Below are 18,731 nucleotides of genomic sequence, written 5' to 3' on the forward strand. Positions count from 1 at the left end.
ATGTCAGCTAGGGATTTGGCTCTGTAAAGATTATTTTTTATCAAAATACTGAAATTGCTTATCATTGGCTTTGACTGAAAAAATAACACATGTCTGTAAGCATTTTTCTGGAATAGATTGTGATCTTCAACTGGTCACMGGTCACTAATTACATTCTTGCCATTTAAATGTCTGCAGTAAATCAAAAGCTTTTTTTCCAGAAGCAGCAGCTCAGATGTTATCATTTTAAATAACATTTTAAATATACCCATYTGTAACGATTGCAACACCAATATCTTCTATGCACAGAAATCAGTTACAATCATTCTTCATTGCATTTGATTTGAAATCAATCTAAGTATATATATGTATATACTACTACATCTCACCAATTCATAAATATTAGGGCTAAAAGGGGATGTTACATCAGTTTGTCTGATCTCCTGTATACAGCTGGTATATAGCAGTTTATGCAGTTTCCCTGTAACAGTCTGTACCGAGTAAGCGTATCTTACACATAGAATTGGGACCTGACTGTATGTTCTGTGATCTTCATGTAGCTGTTTTWATTAAGCCTTTTACAGTCACACTATAATTTGTCACTATCCATGTTTTGACCTGTTTGTACCAAAATTTCTGCACATTTATTCTGCCGGTATATTGCTTTCTGCATACTAGTGATTCCTGTCGCACCTTTCATCTAAACTTAGAGAGACAGGTGTACTTCTTTGATCACAAAACAATCTTGTCTAAGAGTTTCTTTTTTCTTTAGATGCTGGCTTGTTTTGCATCGCTAGTAAGGCCCTAATGGATTTCAGCAGAGCCACAATTCCATCCTTCGTTTATATTAGATGACTGGCGTTGTTATATCTGTGCATTCCCACAATCAGGGCTTTCCATTAAAAAGGTGAATGAAGGCATTTCAAAGGCTGCCTGACTGCGTCAACTAGCAATAGGGATTTTTTTCTCAGACCTTTAGCTACGCAGAAGTTTGTCATGTCATATACCCATAAAGCATCTTAGGTATCAGTTGGGGTTAGCTTCTGTAGTCTAAACAACTGGCTAAAGAATCGTAAATAAATGAGACAGTATCTCTTGGTAGTGATAGTACTTTGTCACTGAAAATGCCCATTGCTGTTCCACTGAACTCGAACCGGCTCGCAGGTTCAAGCCTACTAACTCACTGTTTCCTTCTCACATGTCTTTTCCGTGTGTCTGTAAGCAGCACACAGATTTCATTTAWGCTGGTTTAATCCTGCCAGGACTTCAGCACATATACAACTTGGAGTGGCATGGATTATTCCATCAATGATGACTAGTTGACTCGTACACATGAAGATAAGCATGTGTGTACCTTTGTCAGGAGAGGAGCTTTGCTCTGGAAATTATATTCAACTTTTGCCGAACCTTTTCATTTGTTTTCTCAGTTATTTCATAGGCCTTCTTGTCATGTGMAGCTAGGCATGATATGATGACCACTACATTTTATGCAAGTAAGAGCAGACTCAAAGATGAGAGACTTATTCTCTTCCCTCCTCTTGCCCCACACCTTCCAAAGGAGATACAATATAGCTGTGTCACTTTTATCTTGTTGACTYACAATTCCTTAGTAAGCCTATGTGATCTTTATGATAGTGACCATAATTCAGCTGAGGTTTTAAGAAACAGGAATATATCCAGAACTTGCTCTATGCCACCACTGAAAACAGCTGCCTGCCTATCTGCATAAAGAAATCTGTGGTGCCGTTCTAACACTGAAATCCCAGGTAGCCCAAGAAGATTTGGGAAGAATCTTATGATAGAAAAGTGCTGCTGGTTTATATTATATGAAAAGTCATACAGGGAAAAATGAAGTGTAAAGAAGACTTGGAGAAGCGCTTTCAGAGAAAACATGTTATTTTAAAGAAATCCTTATTTTTACAAATAGGGCTACTTCTGTTGCAGACTTTCACTGTGAGAAGCTARTTCTATGGAGAAAATAAAATGATAAAATGATCCAAGCCCTATTGTAGGCAGGYTCTGTATCTTATGCATAACTTCAAGATTACTAGTAGTTCTGTCGGCTTGCACAGTACTAAACTTTTTGAAGTACCACATTTTTACTTTTACTTTAGTTAAGTTTCCCTGGCAGAGCCGATAGGAAACCTCTGCTCTCATTAAATAACAGTTATTGGGTTCCTTGCACTCAATATAGTCAAGTACAAAATGCTCTCTACATTTCTAAGCAACCTCTATATCTTGCTGATGAACTCCTGGCATTTTGCTATTTTAACTGCCTCTGTCCTCTATGTACATCAGCAAATACTTAGAGAGTAGATGATATTTGACATCTTTTTATAGATATATATTTTAAATATAAAGTTATTAAACATCTATATGTGCGTGCGTATGGACACTTTTAAACATCTCTCCCAGTAGATAACACTGGAATTCACTGCATTCATTCCTGAGTCCTTCTGGGCTCTGGAATTTCAGGGTCTGACTTGTTACATTAGGGAATCCAGATAAAGGGAGCAAGTATGATGTGTCGTTTCAAATGCTGGTATAAATAAAAAGACAAAAAAGAAGCAGCAGCAACTCAGCACATCACAATAGCAAGTTAAATATAGACAAGGATTACAGAGCTATTGTTTTCACTCCTGCTAAATAAGACAGTACTCTTAAAATGGAAYGCCACTTGACCTTTCATGTCTCATCAGTCCGCGATTGTATTTAACTGATGCAGGGAGGCAACAGTTCCCCCTTGGACCTGTCCCTGGTTGATATGACGATCGCTCTTGCTGGGTCACACAATGCATAGAAGGCATAAACCCAGCGCTCCAGAACACAAGAGGGATTTTGCAGCTCTGTCTGTGCCCCACAGTGAGACACGCTCTTTTTTCAACTTCTCCCAGCTCGTACTCTCTGCTGGCCATCTCAGATCGCCACCGGTTCTCAAACATTCAAAAGTTACTTACTTTGAAGTGGAAATCCTTGACGTGCAAAGCAAGAAGCAGATCTGCATTGTGGACAAGGTGAGTGCGTGCTATTTCCAGCCCCTTGGKGATGTGCCCAGTTCACAGGGTGCCATATTACAGATTCTGTTTTCTCTCTGCTGTGATCTTGTTCCATACTGGAAATCCTTTCAGTCTTCCCTCTGGGAGATACTTAAGACTTCTCATGGTCCTTGGCTGCTTTTCCAGGATTTTTACAGAATAAAACTGACAATGATTTCATTTAGACCTCCTGGCTGCTCTGTGGACTCAAAATACATCCTTTCCTTGTCTCTTGAGGCTTATGAGATTACAGTGTTTATTTCAGAGCATGATACTTAAACATCTATTTGAGAATGGAYATTCAATTTTTTAATACATTTGCAAAGCTTAGTGTTTCTGCAATGCTATGGACTCTTGTTAGTAACTAAACTGTTAGTATTCAGCTGAACACTACTTAAAAGAAATGGGCAGGAGCCTAGCAACCTTTTTCTCTCTTTTTTTTAAAAWAAAACAAAGGGATTTGGCTAAGAGTGTGGAGTTTTTTTAAAGTAAATCAAAAACCGTAAACTACTATCAAATTTTATGTAAGTAGGATGAGAGAACTGGATAGGAAGGATTTACAACATAGAAAGCAACAGCTGAAAAAATGCTTCATAAATATTTTCATCACAGTTTTTGTGATTCATTGTCGCTCAGCAGAAGGGCTGGCTTCTTGCATGCTGTGCCATGAAAATGAGGATCCCATTTTTTTTTTTAGATTATGGGAAAATAGTAGAGTTTTGAAACTTACTGTTTTGCTTAAAAAAAAAAACCACTCCCTTATTCTCACTGGCAATATCTGGAACTGGCGAATAAATTTACTTCAAATATTTGGTCCAATTTCTTTGAAATATGTAAGGTGGTCTACTACCAGATTTCTAGTGCTCCTTATCTTGTAAAGGGTCCTTTCATAGTCTGTGTGCCTACTTAATGGTAAATGTATTCATTTGTTCACTCTTAATAGAGCAAAATGTTATATGAGATTTTTTGAATTAGCCAAAGGGGAAATACCTACATAATGATCAAACAAGCATGAGGACTTTTACTACTGGTTCTAATTATAGTATTTGTATTATTGAATTCACTGAGAAATATTTATACAGTGATTAAAAAGGGTTATCTAAACATTATACTGAATAAGGCTCCAATCCAGTAAAACAATTGAGCATGTTTCTTATCTTAAACTTTCCTATAGCCTCATTAAAATAATTATACTAACAGAAACAGATTTAGACCAAGAGTCACATTTCAGAAATCCTCCTTCTGTTACACACGGGAAAACTATAGTCTGCTGGGACAACGGCAGACCTATGTTTTAATCCTGACCTTAATCTGAGCACCTCCTGCACCTTTCCCAAACCGTGGCCCGCATCCTCTCAGAAACCTGTGTTCAGTTGTACGTGGCCACAGCCAGCCCCTCTGAGCAGGGACCTTTCTTAAAGAATTTGTATTTTGAGTATTCACTCCTCTAGGGGTGTAAATCCCTTAATTTGGGCTAAAAAGCCCTCCCTAAGGCAAGCCCGAAAGCCTAGAAGCTGAGTTCCTTACACCTGTGAACACTGGCTAATATCGGTGAATCTTATTTCCATTGGCTATTGGAGTAAGCTGGAGACTTTTTTGCTGGCTCTTGCATCATCTCCTGCTTAATTATATAAAACATTGATACAGACCCAACATGACACTTCTAATGCCTGTTTTCTGTTTGTATGATATGTCGTATGATTAGCTCCATTTCTTAGGGTTGCATGTAATTRTTTCTTGTCAGAATTTATAACAGGAGAGAAAAGGGAGCATACATTTTAAAATGTACGTATTTATTCTCTCATCACATTTTATTAGCCGTTCAGACTGTGTGATTTAGCAAATGCATTTGTAATAGCTTCAGATTAATAAATCTGAAGGGAAGAACTATATTATAATGGCAGAGAGAAGACCCCTTCCTTTCTCCACCTAATGGAAACACAGGCAGATGATTAACGCAACATGGTTAAATACCAGCCACTGCTTCTAGAGGGTTAGTTTCTGCGACTCTTGCATAGGCATATGAATCCCATTCAGATTAACAGAAACTCTGTGAAGTCTGCTACGTGAGGGTGCATCCAGCAGCTTTTGGTAAGAGGAAGAAATAGTCGTGCGCTCCATGCACCGTCAGGGATTTAGGAGTGGGGTCAGCTCACTCACTCTGTGCTCCTGGGCAATCAGTGGACATCAGTGGGCTTCAGATCAGGCATAATAACTAACTGTGTGAATTAATTCCCCACCTGTAACGTGAGAATGGCGTTATCTTCTTTGGTTTTCTTGCCCTTCTTAAACATTGAGGAAAGATCAGTCACTTAATGTAAGCGAGTTGAGGGGTTAGTATAAGGTCTTGATCATCTTTAAATTCTCAGGGCTTGATAAATACGGGATATTTCTATACAGAGGTAGTCCTTTCTTGAAGGTGTCCTTGAGGAGAGGGCAGGATATACTGACCAGCATATCATCGCTCCGACTTGGGAAAGGAAGGGCTAGGCRTAGTTTAGTGTTGCCCACTTAGGGCGCCACAAGACCCACAGCCATGAGACTGGCTTAAAGGCACAAAATAAATCCGTATTTGCCTTCTGGTTTTTAAGATTGTAAGGTACATTCACATCACACTCCAGACTATTCCACAGTCAGGAAAGCAGTAAAAGAAGAAAACCCCAGACATATTATCACACTGCCATTTCCTCCAGGACCTGGGTCTTGAAGAAAAATGCCTAGTCTTGCAAAATCTGAATTAAATTCACAGGAGTCAGCAACACTGGCAGTTCTTTTTGCACATGTCTACTTTGGACATAAATTTCTTTATAAAAGTAACATTATTTTTATTTAGTACTGTCAACSTGCTCTGGGGACTTTCTTTCTCTGCTATGGATATGATGTTATACAAGTGTTGTGTTGCACATGAGCTTTTCCAATGTCTTATTTTATAAAACTTAGAAGTAAAAAAAACATGAGGCCTTTCCCCCTAGACTTGTTCATGATAGAGAAATTAACTCTGAGGTGAAATCTCACAAAAAAGTGCCATCAGATTTGGGGGATGGGGAAAGAAGGGAGGAAACACAAATCTCTCTCAAAGCTTTTTGCCAGTTATTCTTCAAAACACCCCCAAGCACCTCGCAGYGGGAGAGCCGGCAGTGGCTCTCTTTAGGCAGAAGGGACTACCTTTGAGAGGTGGGGGAAAGGCCTCAAAAACAGGATGGAAAGGTAGTTTAAACCTAGGCTGCCGCCCTCCCTGATGGTCCTTCGAAACAGCRTATGAATGCTCAGAGGAGGCACCCGTGAGCAAAGGCATCCACACTCATATGGCATGGCATATATAAATTGGTGCTGCTTTTTTTTAAGCTACTCAGTAGTTGAAACAGGACTTGTGGGGGTTTCTTGCTACAGGAGTAAAAGAAATACTCAAAAAGAATAAATTTCTTCTTTGGCCAGTGTAAAACAGCAGATGAGCCTAGATGATCACAAATCCCCTTTTTTTCCTCACAGTTTATTGATTTCTATGGATGAAATTCCTGTCTGTACAGAGGAGAATGCATGTAATTAGTGTTGATGAAAATTCTTGTTTGAAAGAGAACACGCAAAATTCATTAAGTCCTAAAAATGAAAAGAAATAATTCCTTTATGTGTTTTTTAACAAATAATCCACATTTTTCATTGTCAATAAGAACTTATGAAAGATACATAACTATTCAAAAACTGTTTTACTTGTACATTATTCCAAAAGCCCAATGTAGGTTAGTTTTCAAGTTGTTGATGTGTGGTGATGTGATTTATAAATGCTGTTAAGGCAACTCATAACTGTTTCTGTTTCTGTTAAAACATTCATTGTGTAATATTTTTTCCCTTCAGATTAACCTGCAGTAAAATGTATTTTCCCACAAATGCAGTGCAGTGTGATTAATTTTGCATGAGTTGCTTTTAAGGCAGAAAGTGTTGCACAATATATTTTAACTGAATAAATCACCTTTGGGGAAACCAGCAGAGAAAGCTCTATTTCCCCCATCGGAAGTGTCAGAGCCCAGTAGCTTGCATTTCAGCCCGTGCTAGGTAAGCTGTAAGCGCAGGTGCATACCCACGGCTGTACGGTGGAAGTGCTTTCAGAAGAACTGCTTCAGGCCTGCGGGGGAGAACCTGCTCCGTGAGCTGTGCCGGACTGAGCCTCTTTCCCTGGTGCGCTGCAACGGTTAGGGAAGCCTCTTTCCTCCTGCTGCTTAAATGAGCCCTCCCTTGCTTAAATGAGGRCAAATCGAAAGAACTGATTTATTTCTAGTTTTGTATCTTACGATTCATGAGTTCCCAAGCCAGATTCCAGGCTCTGGAAAACCCAATTACAGATCATTACCTGCTTGAGGTCAACAACAACGTCCGTAGTTGTTAGCAGACCCATGCTGCGTGCTTGCGGGAGTGGGCGAGCCATGCTCTGCCTACGGCAACTGCAACCCTGATGTGACCATGGTTGTTTCTCCTAGAGGTTGGGTAGGGGCCRCCCTTTCGTTTCACATTTTTGTCTCTGCCAAAAGCAGAGTCTGTGCATCTATCCAGCTACTTACRTAASCAATTCTTCTTGCTGTTTAATATTWCACTGTGCATGTTCTTCTACAACTTCAGCCACCAAGATGAGTTAGGAATCATTCTGATTGCTCTGAAAGTGTTGTGTGTCCCTGTCTGAGGGAGCTTTTCTTTGTAAAGCACTGAAAGCAATACAGTCCTAGTAGCTGCACACTGTGGGTTAAAAATTGCAATGGAGTTGCTCCAGATTTACTYTTGCATGACAACACAATCCAGATGCATGCAGAAATCACGCCGGCAGCATCAGAAATGTCTGTCTCTCCCATGAAGTGCAGCACTGTCACAGAAAGTGAGCAGCCAAGAAGAGCTCACCAGCTCTCTTTTGCATAGACATCTCTAGCAAATAAAAATAACTTCTCTCATCATGACTTGGAGGTTATGTTTTAAATATCACATTTATTTTAGGTGAGCAAATGCAATCGTTAATTGAGGCAATGGAACTCTTTAAGGATAYGCCCCACAGTACCAGGACTTTGCAATTTATATCAGACTCTCCTAATTTGCTTCATTTGTAACATTGGAGACATGCTAGAGAAGTATGGTAAGGAAGCCCTTTTTCAGGAAGGAGGTACAGATTTTCCTTTAAGGCAAGAGCATGCTACAGAAGTCCATTCAGCAGCTTAGTTTTTTTCGTAACCTGCCAGACATCATTGCTGGGGAAAATAGCAACCAGGCAAACCACYCACCTTTCCCGGGACACCAAAAATCACTATGGAATAATACGTTTGAAAGGTCTCCTAGACATTTTGAAGACGCTCAGAGGTGTTTTTTTGATTGCTTTGTAACTCCAGCGCTTGCTTATAGTCGAGCAAAATGCCTCTGAAGCACTGTCCCTGCTGATGTCCTGGTATTTTATATATGCCTTTCACAGCTCAAGATGACAGGAGAAGATACAATTTTTAGAGAATGAGGCCCCATTTTTAGCTATTTAACTGGTGTGTCTTTATTTAAACACAGAAACTGGGGACCAAATTTGAWGCTCTCACACAGTCCTGTGTGTTTTCCTCTAGGACTATGCCCTCTCCTGGCAAGTCTACCTTGTATAGGTGTGTTTCTTTTGTTTTGTTTTGTTTTTTCGTCTTGCAGTTTAAATATTTAATTTCACAAGACTGTTCTTCCTTGTGGAGACTGAGCTGAACCCCTGTGCTTCCACAGCTGCCTCATTCATGCATAGGGTTTTCAGGAGCATCATCTTTCTCATTAAAGCAGTCTGTCATCAGAGACATCCTGCCTCCTTTTCAGTGCCAGAGCTGCCCGCAGGAATTGAATAACCCGCTGTGTCAAAGGAGGAGACTTCCTTGGGGAGACCACGTGTTGGTACTACAACCCACAGTATAGGGATTCCCAGAGCAGTATGAATGAGGGGATGCAGCCACTAAACTGGCCAAATGCAGCCTCATTGCTTGCATGTCCTCTTTATTTCATAGAATCACAGAACAGCTGAGATTGGGAGGGATCTTTAGAGATCATCCGGTCCAGACCCTCTGCTCAAGCAGGGTCACCTTGAGCAGGTCCACCCAGTGCCGTGTCTAGACAGATTTTGACTATCATCTCCAAGGATGGAGACTCCACAACGTCGCTGGGCAACCTGTTCCCTTTGGAACAGATTCCTTCTTCCCTTTCTTTMCTTTAGAAGGAGGATTTCATGTTTTCACAGCATCCAGCACAACAGGGATCTGGTCTCTGCTGAGAGGCATTGCAAGAAAATAAAGTACATTTACAAACATATTATAAAGTCTATGCATTTTCTTGCCCATAAGAATTGAATCTTATGCCTACCGCCAGTGCTGGAGGTGATGACAATAGTATTTTCTTCCTCAGTTATTAGTTACACTTGGCAAAATATCTTGTAGCTAAACATATTCAAATTCTACTTAAGCAATGCATTACACTGATTTCTTCCTGCTCCAGTAGACACTCACTTCCTTTTTATGTCAGTATAGCCACAGACAGTTTCCAATGAAGAGAGGCAACTGGATATACTAATTTCTGCTTGCTCTTTGCTGTTACCATTTTTTTTTTCCAGTACGGATTTGCAGATGGAATACCTGGAGAAACAGCGTTTGATTTACCTAGGAGAGAGAGACTGGTCAGGGAAGAAGCTTGCTACCTTTAGGGCATTTAGCATTTGTAGAAGGATAATTTAAAGAATTACAGATGCCACTACAGAAGACTAATGCTTCAGCTGATGTTGATTTTCAAAGCTTGGAAATGTCTTTGCATGACAGGTTTTATACAGCCCTTATTTTAGACAGCAAATTATTAGCCGGGGTCGGGGAGACTGAAATATAATAGACAATGCTCCAAATGATGGCTCAATTCAAAGTTCAGTGAATACAACCAAATGAATTCCTGAGCCATCGCGGATGCTCCAGCTCTTAGTGAACATGTTCTGGCCAACAGTATGCTTTGTGTAGGTCTGTTAAAAGCAGCCATGCTACAACAGGAATGAGTATTGCCAAAAGTATATCTGTTGAGACAGATTCCCAGCTAGTGTGGAAATGTCCTATTTCCCAACAAACCTGACATTTTACCCTGGCTACACATTTGCCTTATTGCATCAAAGATAATTCAYGGATAATTGCAAATTATGAATGTACTGGAGCAGTATAAGACCGTAGGGAGCTGTAGGTGTTTTATTAGTCTAATAGTTAATCAGCACAACCCATGATGGAAATTTAGTTGTATAATGATATCTCATACATGCATTATTGTAGCATTAAAATACTCCTGGCTGTGATTTATCGGTCCATTAGAATATGCTCCAGGTTCTTTCTGAAATCTTAGTCCAGTGATTCTTCACAAAATACCTGAGCCGTATAGTAATGGATCTATGAATACATAACAGTATATATGAATACTATAATTATATCTCTCTACATTTACACAATGTTTATTTTTTTAAACTCCTTGAAACACAAGCTTTGCATTTTAATATATACCGCTCTTGGGCTGCAACAAGAGAACAAATGGTGACAGTCAGAGACTCTGTAGCAGAGAGGCAGCAAACGTCCCTTCATAGCACTTGGTACTCTGAAAAGTATTTAGCTTTCTAGACTTCCTAATGCTGTCTAATTATTCCCATATATCACCTTCATTTCCCGTTCTTTTCTGCTTCCAGCCTCTTACATCCCCTCAGGCTGCTTGTCTCTCCATCTTTCTCCAGCTGCTCTCCCCAACGTTGCTTCAGACCATTTGGTCAAATTTAAATGAACCTAAAAGAGGAAGAGAAGCCTCAGAGATGACTTGGTTCCACCTGTCTCGGGTGGGAAAGTGGGTAGCTGAGTGTTTTGGGGGCAGCAAGGACAGGCAGGACGCAGCCTGCCTTTGCCAGGAGCCAGGTGGCAGCTCAGCGTGCCCATTTTGCCTGGGCGGTCGGCAAGCACGGGGCAGCAAAGCAGCCGGTTTCGTGTCCAGTGGTGGAGCCATCGCAGGAGCCAAGGAGGGAGCCATGGCAGGGATMTGGGGTGACAGCAGCTGCTACTCATAGAAACACTTGTTTTACCACTGCTGTGTCCTGCTGTAAATTTTACTTCGAGTTTTTTGAGCTCTTTCCTGTTTCTGTTTTCATACAATTCCCCAAATAGTTCATGGCCCTGTTGTGCTAAGTGTTGGGCGACTTGCTTGGGTGCAGTGTTCGACTTTCAATGTTGGCAGTCTGTGTAGACATAAGCAAGCCAGCAGGCATAAACCTCTAGAGCCATCTGAGAGAAGAGGGAAGTTAGATACAGAGAGATCTCATAGCTAAGTTATATACTTAATTTGTGCTGGGACTGGCAATTCACATCAAAACAAAACCCTACAAATCACTTTTTTCTCCTGGGAAGAATTGGTTAGAATAASACTTTTTTTAAAAAGTCTGTTTCCCAAACTTTGTTTCCCTTGCAAATCACAGTGGAAACAAATGAGGTTTGAATTTTCCATGGAATAGAATTTGGGAGAGGAGATTACATTACAAATTAATTTTGGAATATATCAATCTGCTGTGACACAATAAATATTTCATTTCAACTGCAGTTTGTATTACAATTTAATAGTACATTTATTTGAATATTATTTCATATCAGGTTATTTCCCATCACTTGAAAGGGTGTTATATTCTTATACACTATCATGATTGATGTGTCATAAAATAATGCAAAAGTAATGAAAGTTCCATGGAGATGAGAAATAAGAGAAATGAAAATATCACTGTGGTATGAATTTTCAGTATATTCCTCAAACAGGATTTCAAAATGAAGCCTTTACTATTTCATTTTTTAAAATTTGAAGWCAATAGTAATTTACACATCCAAAGTTTTTGCAAGAACCATCCTATTTTCCAGGTAGCAAAAAGTGTTCTGAGTGGTTTTGCCGTGGAGCTCTCCAGACGAATACAGAAAGCCAGGTTTCTTCAGCCAAAGGTTAGAAGGCAAAGAGACATGTCGATTCTAGTCAGATTTGCTCAGAAATAAGTGAATATGTTGAACACTGTAAAGTGTTCAGTTGTAAATTGGGATGGCCACCAAGCCTGCTATCTGTTAATAAAGCACTTTGGCTTTACTTCCACTCTCATCTTTAGTAGAGTCTATTTTTCTTGTAAAGAGGATTCTTATTGGAATAAAACACCCAGCTGGCAGTACAGAAAATTATAACACAAATTCAGAGACAAATGTGGAGTGTGTAAATCAACATGCCTACGTGGAACCCGGTAAAAGTAAGGTTATGTATATTCATAGATAATTCCACCCTGCAGTCACTGGGAATGTTAGTCCGATTATCTCATATGCCAGAGTTCATGTGAGCACGTAATAATCTCTGGAGATTGTTAAGTGATACTGCTCTGTGCTCGCATTTTTTTTGGAGCAGACTTGAGCTAAAACCGAATTTGGAATCTCTCGCACTTCTGGAAAGACCAGCTTGCGATCGGAACGAGCTCTTCACTATACTGCTTTCGCCACACTCCAAATTAAAATATTCAACTTCATATAAAACCGTCTTGTAGTTCTGACAATACTTGTCTATATGCAGTTACTTACATGTCGTTTCCAAGGTAGGGTCATCTATTTTTATCTGTTGGGACATGGCCAGCACACTGGTTCCCCAGGCTAACAAGAGACCATTATGGGACATGCTGAGAGAGGCTTTCACAGCACCTATTTTTAAGACTATCTTTCAAAATTAAYAGTAAGAAAAAATAACCAGATCTGGAAGCCAAATTCACAATAAATGGCAATCAGTTGGAAYGGGGGTTTCCCTGATTAACTTGCTGTGAATCGCTGCCGATTCCTAATACTGCAACATTTTTCCCTAAGCAAGGACAGGATGTGAAAGCAGCTGTGGCGAAGGATTTGCTGAATGCTGAATTTGAAAATTACCTAGCTTTCCCATTATCTAGTTATCTATTTTGGGATCAGCTCCTCAGCTACAATAACCTGATGTCATCCCTTTGAATAAATATACCTTGGCCAAAGACGTGGCTAGCTGTGGTTAATGGACAGTTGGAGTGCCAGAATTTCTGAATTTCTGCAATCATGGAAAATGACTGCCTGCTGGAAAGTGCAGTAATAGTGACATTTCACAGAGATAGAATAAAAAAAAAACATTCAAAGAGACATGTTGAATGAAAGACCACTTATTTGTGAAAATTCTGTTATTCAAATTCTTATTGATATTCTTCTAACCTCTAACCCCTAAAATAATTCTTCAAGGCAAGAACTGTGTGATGCAATTACAGACAGATCACCCAATTTATTGTAATTCCTTCACTTATAAATGTGAAAGAGCTATGAAAATGGGTGACTATCTGATTAGCTTGTACTCACAAAAGGCAGTATCCAATTCCTGTAATATCTGCCTTCTACTTAGGGTTCTTCCTTAACCATAGCCTAAGTTACTAATATGGTATTTTAAACCTTAAACAGAAATGTGGTGCTTTGTGCATTGCGGCATAAGGGAAGGATAGAACTGGAACTGATGACCCAGAATGGGCTTTCATTCTTGAATTCCTAAAAAATGAAAAGTTGCCTTGAATGGAAAAGTAAAATTATTTTTGCTAGGAAAATGCAGGAAAAATAGAATTAGAGGTCTTAAAATCATCCTTTTCTGAATGAAAAGTGTAATGAATGCAATGCATACCTGTAAAATCAGGATTTTTTGCCTTTTTTTGTGAAGAAAAAGTATTGTTGAGCTTTATCTATGATGATAACTTACTAGAAACTTAATTATATATACAATTTGGTGTTAGACTACTAGTTAAGGAGCTGGAGGGAAAACTGGCTTGACCRTCAGACATAGGAGATCCATGCCAAAAAAGAGGTGCTTCTACTACACAATTCATCTTGTTCTAGATAAACCAAGAATGATCTTTTACTCTYTTTTCCCTTTGCATATCTGAAAAATGATGAACTAGAGGAAAAGGAAGGTTAGAACACTTTCAGAAATAATTTAAAAGAATAAAAAGGAGGAGGGATTAATAATTACAGTGGAGTGTTTCAGGGTGTTTTGTTCACTTAAAACAACAGGTGATAAGCGCAGATGCTGTTCCAGTCTTTACATTTCTTTAGCTTCTATTGATGTACAAAGAAGAGAACAAAAGATAATTAATGGAGTATGAAGAGGACACTCTTAGTAGGAAGCTGATGTCTCAGCATCATCTTCAAGTTGATCAATATTAGAATCTATAACTCTACTGGTTGTTTTATGAGGTCTTTAAAAAAAAGGACACAGAATTATCAAGATCATAAAAAAATATATTTCATTCTTCTGTGGCTATMGCCTCTTTGCTCTGCCTGGGAAAGGGCACTGTGATTCCTCGGTGGCATAGCCCGCTCTGGAGAGAAATGCATTTGCCTTGTTTTTCCGCTTCAAGTCTGTATGGCTTTTCTCAAGTGAAGTGAATGGCAATCCTCTAAGCCAGCTGGCCCATAAAAAACACATCTTCACTGCTGAAAAGCAGCACTGTCCTGAAGTCAGTGCACGCTTAACTGGTGYGGCAAGTGGAAAACCTGAGCTCTGTTTTGTGCTCGTCCTGCCCCATGAGCGTAGGCAGGTTACAAGTCTTGTGGTTTCTCCCAACTTACTCAGATGAGCAGCTCTCCAGAGCACCAGTTAGCGCTGACTACTACTTACCAGAACCCAGCACAGTAAGATACTGACCTCCCACAGGGATGTAGACACTGTGGTAACATGGCTTACTCTATTCAGAAAGCCAGAGCATCCTCCCTCTCATCAGAGAAAGGCAGTTCCTTGCCTCAAGATGGCAATGTCACCTCTGAAAAATCTGTCCCCACCCCTCTGCGATAGGACACAGCAGGTTTTGGTCTGCAGTCTCATGTGCCGTGTGTTTGTTACAGCGCTTGCATCCATCTCTGGCAGATTCTGGGCTCTGGACCTTGCAGGTGTGAAATTATTACATATGACAAAGCAATCTGAGGTATTTTTTAAAGATTTCAAAAATGTAAAAATAGATAAATAAATTCCTGTCTGCCCAGTTCAAGTCCACAGCAACTGTACAACTTAAAAAAAAAAAAAAAGCATGTGCAGACTATGTGATGATCTACTGGAAGCTGTGGAATGATATAAGCTTAGCACATGCAGATGAAATGCTTTGCTTTTGTTTTTGCACAGAAAAGATAAAGCTGCTTCCTGTACTGTCCCCTGTGGCTGCTATGGCCACCAGGAGCTCCAGGGGGAATGTCCCTCTATTGGCTCAGGATGATTCCACATGGTTTGGGTACAGCTCTGGCCTTGCTGATGCCAGGGCAAGATCTGTCCTTGGTTTCAAGGATTCCAGCCTCTGATTTGGGTGCTGTTATTATTGCTTATCAGGCACATCAGAGAGGCAAGTCGGGCTTTAAGTAGAGATTCACTTACTTAAGAGTAGTTTCTGCAACTAAGGACTTTGGAGTGACCAGTAAATCCCTCTAAAACTAATGAAATGAAAGTGAGCCAGAAAAACCTGAACTTTACACACCAGCCATTCACCAGGCACCATTTAGCACAGGTATCACCATAAAGCTTTACGTTATTGAAATCTCTATTGAGTTATCTGCCTGTTTATATTATTACTGGAAAAAAGTTGACTTACTCCTAGCATTAGTGACACATATATTGCATATTTGTGTTGGTGTCAACTTACATAAAAGCAAAACTCATTTTTTTCTACACTGATTTGTAGCTCTTGAGTCAGCAAATTTATTTCCTTGCATCAGTATTTCTCCAGACTCRCAGTTTTTTTCAGGAAAACAGTCTATTTTAAGGTGCTGACTGATCTCCACTAGCAGAGTGGCCTTATGTTCCACTCTCTGCTCTATGTACAGTTACTATTACAATTCCCTCTTATATCACTAAGCACATTTTGAAGAAGTAGGACTAAGGGCTGAAGATGATGCCAAGAAGGAAGGATCAGTAGGTCAATTTATGTGTGACTGCATAAATTCTAGGTGATGCAATGAAACAGGGAATGTGGTTGCCCAGAAAAACTCGTTCAGTTTTTTAGTTTGAAGGTGGGAAGAAACAGAGCAGCTTCTACAGAGCAGCAGGGTTAAGTTCCTGTGTAAYTACTGACAAAGTGACTCTGCCAGGTTTTATGTAGACTTTAGGAAGAGACCCATCTCTGGTTAAGCTGGAGATGGGAGTGAACCCAGACTGATCCATGACGAATGCCCAGCTAGGGAAAATGGTGTGCCAAGCCTGTTTCTCCAAAGAAATCCTGCTGCTCTTCAYGAGCAACTCAACAAAGTTGCTAATTTTGTTATAGCTCACCATCACTTCATACTGATACTAGCCTGTGCCATACAGGTGCCTAATGTCTCCAGGGAAGGARGTTTGCTGTGTTCTGCCATCAGTTCTTCTAGTGAGGTCTCTTGCTACAGCCAAAGCAGTTCCCCCCAGTTAAGATTCAGTTACTGCTTAGTCTCTGTGCTTAAATGAACAGGTAATAGACTATTAWATCAGCATCATCTGCAAGAGGATGGTCTCATTAAGACTAGAACCTTGCCTCTGCCACCTAGATTTCAGACTCGGCGTGCTGTTTCTGTAAGTGTCCCATTCATTTTCTGTATGAATTCAGGGTACTTCTCAGTCTTTCACTCCAGCAAATTCATACTGTGTTTCTCAGACAATTTGTACAAACTGTATTAAGAAATCAATATACATAATAAAACAGAGTCTAAAAGGCCTCAGGATTGCCATCCAACACTGTGACACCTGAATTGCTTCAGTGCATATGAATGACAGCATGCAAAGGCAAACTGATTTCAAGCAGAAAGAACAGAATCTGACCCCTTTGCTGCTGGCCCTTTAGGAGAGGGCCTTCATATCTCTAAGACCCAGGTCCTAGTATGCTTGAACCTGACTTTTAAGCTCTCTCTTCAAGGTGTTCCGTTGACTGGATCGTGGGGGCAGTCACTGACTCTGCAGGGCCAGCAAGTTTCCCTCTTGCCTGTTGGGATTTTACCCTTCTATTGGCATAACAGGGCTGGCTCAGGTAGTATGTGAATCAAATGCAACCATTTTTTAAAAATAACATATCAACATGCAAACACAATTGCTATTTGCATTATCATTGCCTAAAGCACTTGGAAACAAACTGAATCATCTCTTCATTAAATAGAAGGAGGGGAAAAGGGATCCCAGAATGAAGAAAGAAGAAAAATTAATCTGCTTGCACTTTGTTTTCTTTTTCAGGTACCTCCATCATCTACCCTTCTTGATGTGAAACACAAATTTCACAAAGCATGTAAGTACTATTAGGCTGGAGGCATTTTTAGAGGCCTTTCAGCTTGGAAAAACTGTCAAATTTATTTGTCATGAGATCTTGCATGAAAGCTGAGACTGGCTTGACACTTCCAGTGCTAAATGAGAGCAGTTCTTGGACCAAGGTGCTACTGTAGCTATCACAGACTTGAGAGGCTGGAAGGAGAGGACTGTGTAATTTATCACTGCCAACGTATGAGCTGCTGCTCATACTTTTCTATCCTCTACTTTTAACATTACACTGTCAACTCAAGACCAAAACTGTGTTTGCCCTCCCAAAGTGTTATATTAGATAAGCTTCAAAAATATTATAGCACTTCAAGCTGCCTATAAATAGATCGTGTGGACCAAATAGGTGCTGTAGATGGGAACTCAAGCACAGAGTGATTAAAGGACTTATCAGGGATCATGCAGGCAATCTGGCAGACTTCTCAAGTGACTCAGTGCTGCCCAGTTCCCTAACAGACGGGGCAACCTCACTTTCTTATAGCAATCCTTGTTGTCATCAGTGGCGTGGAGTCTAGTTGGAGGCCTGTGGCTAATGGCGTCCCCCAGGGCTCAGTACTGGGTCCCATCCTGTTCAACTTCTTCATCAATGACTTGGATGAGCGGACAGAGTGCCTCCTCAGCAAGTTTGCCAACGATACTAAGCTGGGAGGTGTGGCTGACACACCTGAGGGCTGTGCTGCCATTCAGAGAGACCTGGACAGGCTGGAGAGCTGGGCAGAGAGGAAACCTCATGAAGTTCAGCAAGGGCAAGTGCAGAGTCCTGCACCTAGGCACCAGTACAAGCTGGAGGCTGACCTGCTGCAGAGCAGCTCTGCAGAGAAGGACCTGGGAGTGCTGGTGGATGACAAATTGAGCATGAGCCAGCAATGTGCCCTTGTGGCCAAGAAGGCCAATGGTCTCCTGGAGTGCACTGGGAAGACTGTTGCCAGCAGGTCGAGGGAGATGATCCTGCCCTTGTACTCAGCCCTGGTGAGGCCTCATCTCAAGTACTGTGTCTAGTTCTGGGCTCCCCAGTACAAGAGAGACATGGAGCTACTGGAGAGTCCAACGATGGGCTACAAAGATGATCAGAGGGCTGGAGCATCTGCCCTATAAGGAATAGCTGCGAGAGCGGGGCCTGTTTAGCCTGGAGGAGAGAAGACTGAGGGGGGATCTTATCAATGTGTATGAGTATCTGAAGGGAAGGTGTCACGGGGACGGGGACCAATTCTTTTCAGTTGTCCCATGTGACAGGACAAGAGGCAATGGGCAGAAATTGAAGCACAGGAAGTTCTGCCTGAACGTGAGGGGGAATTTCTTCCCTGTGAGAGTGATGGAGCACAGGAACAGTTTGCCCAGAGAGGTTGTGGAGTCTCCTTCTCTGGAGATCTTCAAGGCCTGCCTGGATGCAACCCTGTC

At 40.8% G+C, this 18,731-nt stretch overlaps 1 protein-coding gene across 2 annotated transcripts in view; it reads left to right on the forward strand.

Moving 5' to 3' along the window:
* The first annotated feature begins 2,594 nt into the window (after window positions 1-2,594).
* Window positions 2,595-18,731, forward strand: part of TECRL (trans-2,3-enoyl-CoA reductase like) — a 58,631-nt gene continuing 42,494 nt past the window's right edge. The window contains exons 1-2 of one of the 2 annotated variants that reach the window (XM_085310327.1): window positions 2,595-2,993; window positions 17,256-17,307. In XM_085310327.1, the coding sequence (XP_085166453.1) occupies window positions 2,772-2,993; window positions 17,256-17,307 (274 nt within the window). In that variant the 5' untranslated portion in view covers window positions 2,595-2,771. The remainder of the gene's footprint in view (window positions 2,994-17,255; window positions 17,308-18,731) is intronic. The other variant, XM_085310317.1, reaches the window with a different exon arrangement.

Source organism: Rhea americana, unplaced genomic scaffold (genome assembly GCF_003343005.1).
Source record: "Rhea americana isolate MKP2758 unplaced genomic scaffold, rheAme1 scaffold_107, whole genome shotgun sequence".
Classification (NCBI taxonomy): domain Eukaryota; kingdom Metazoa; phylum Chordata; class Aves; order Rheiformes; family Rheidae; genus Rhea; species Rhea americana.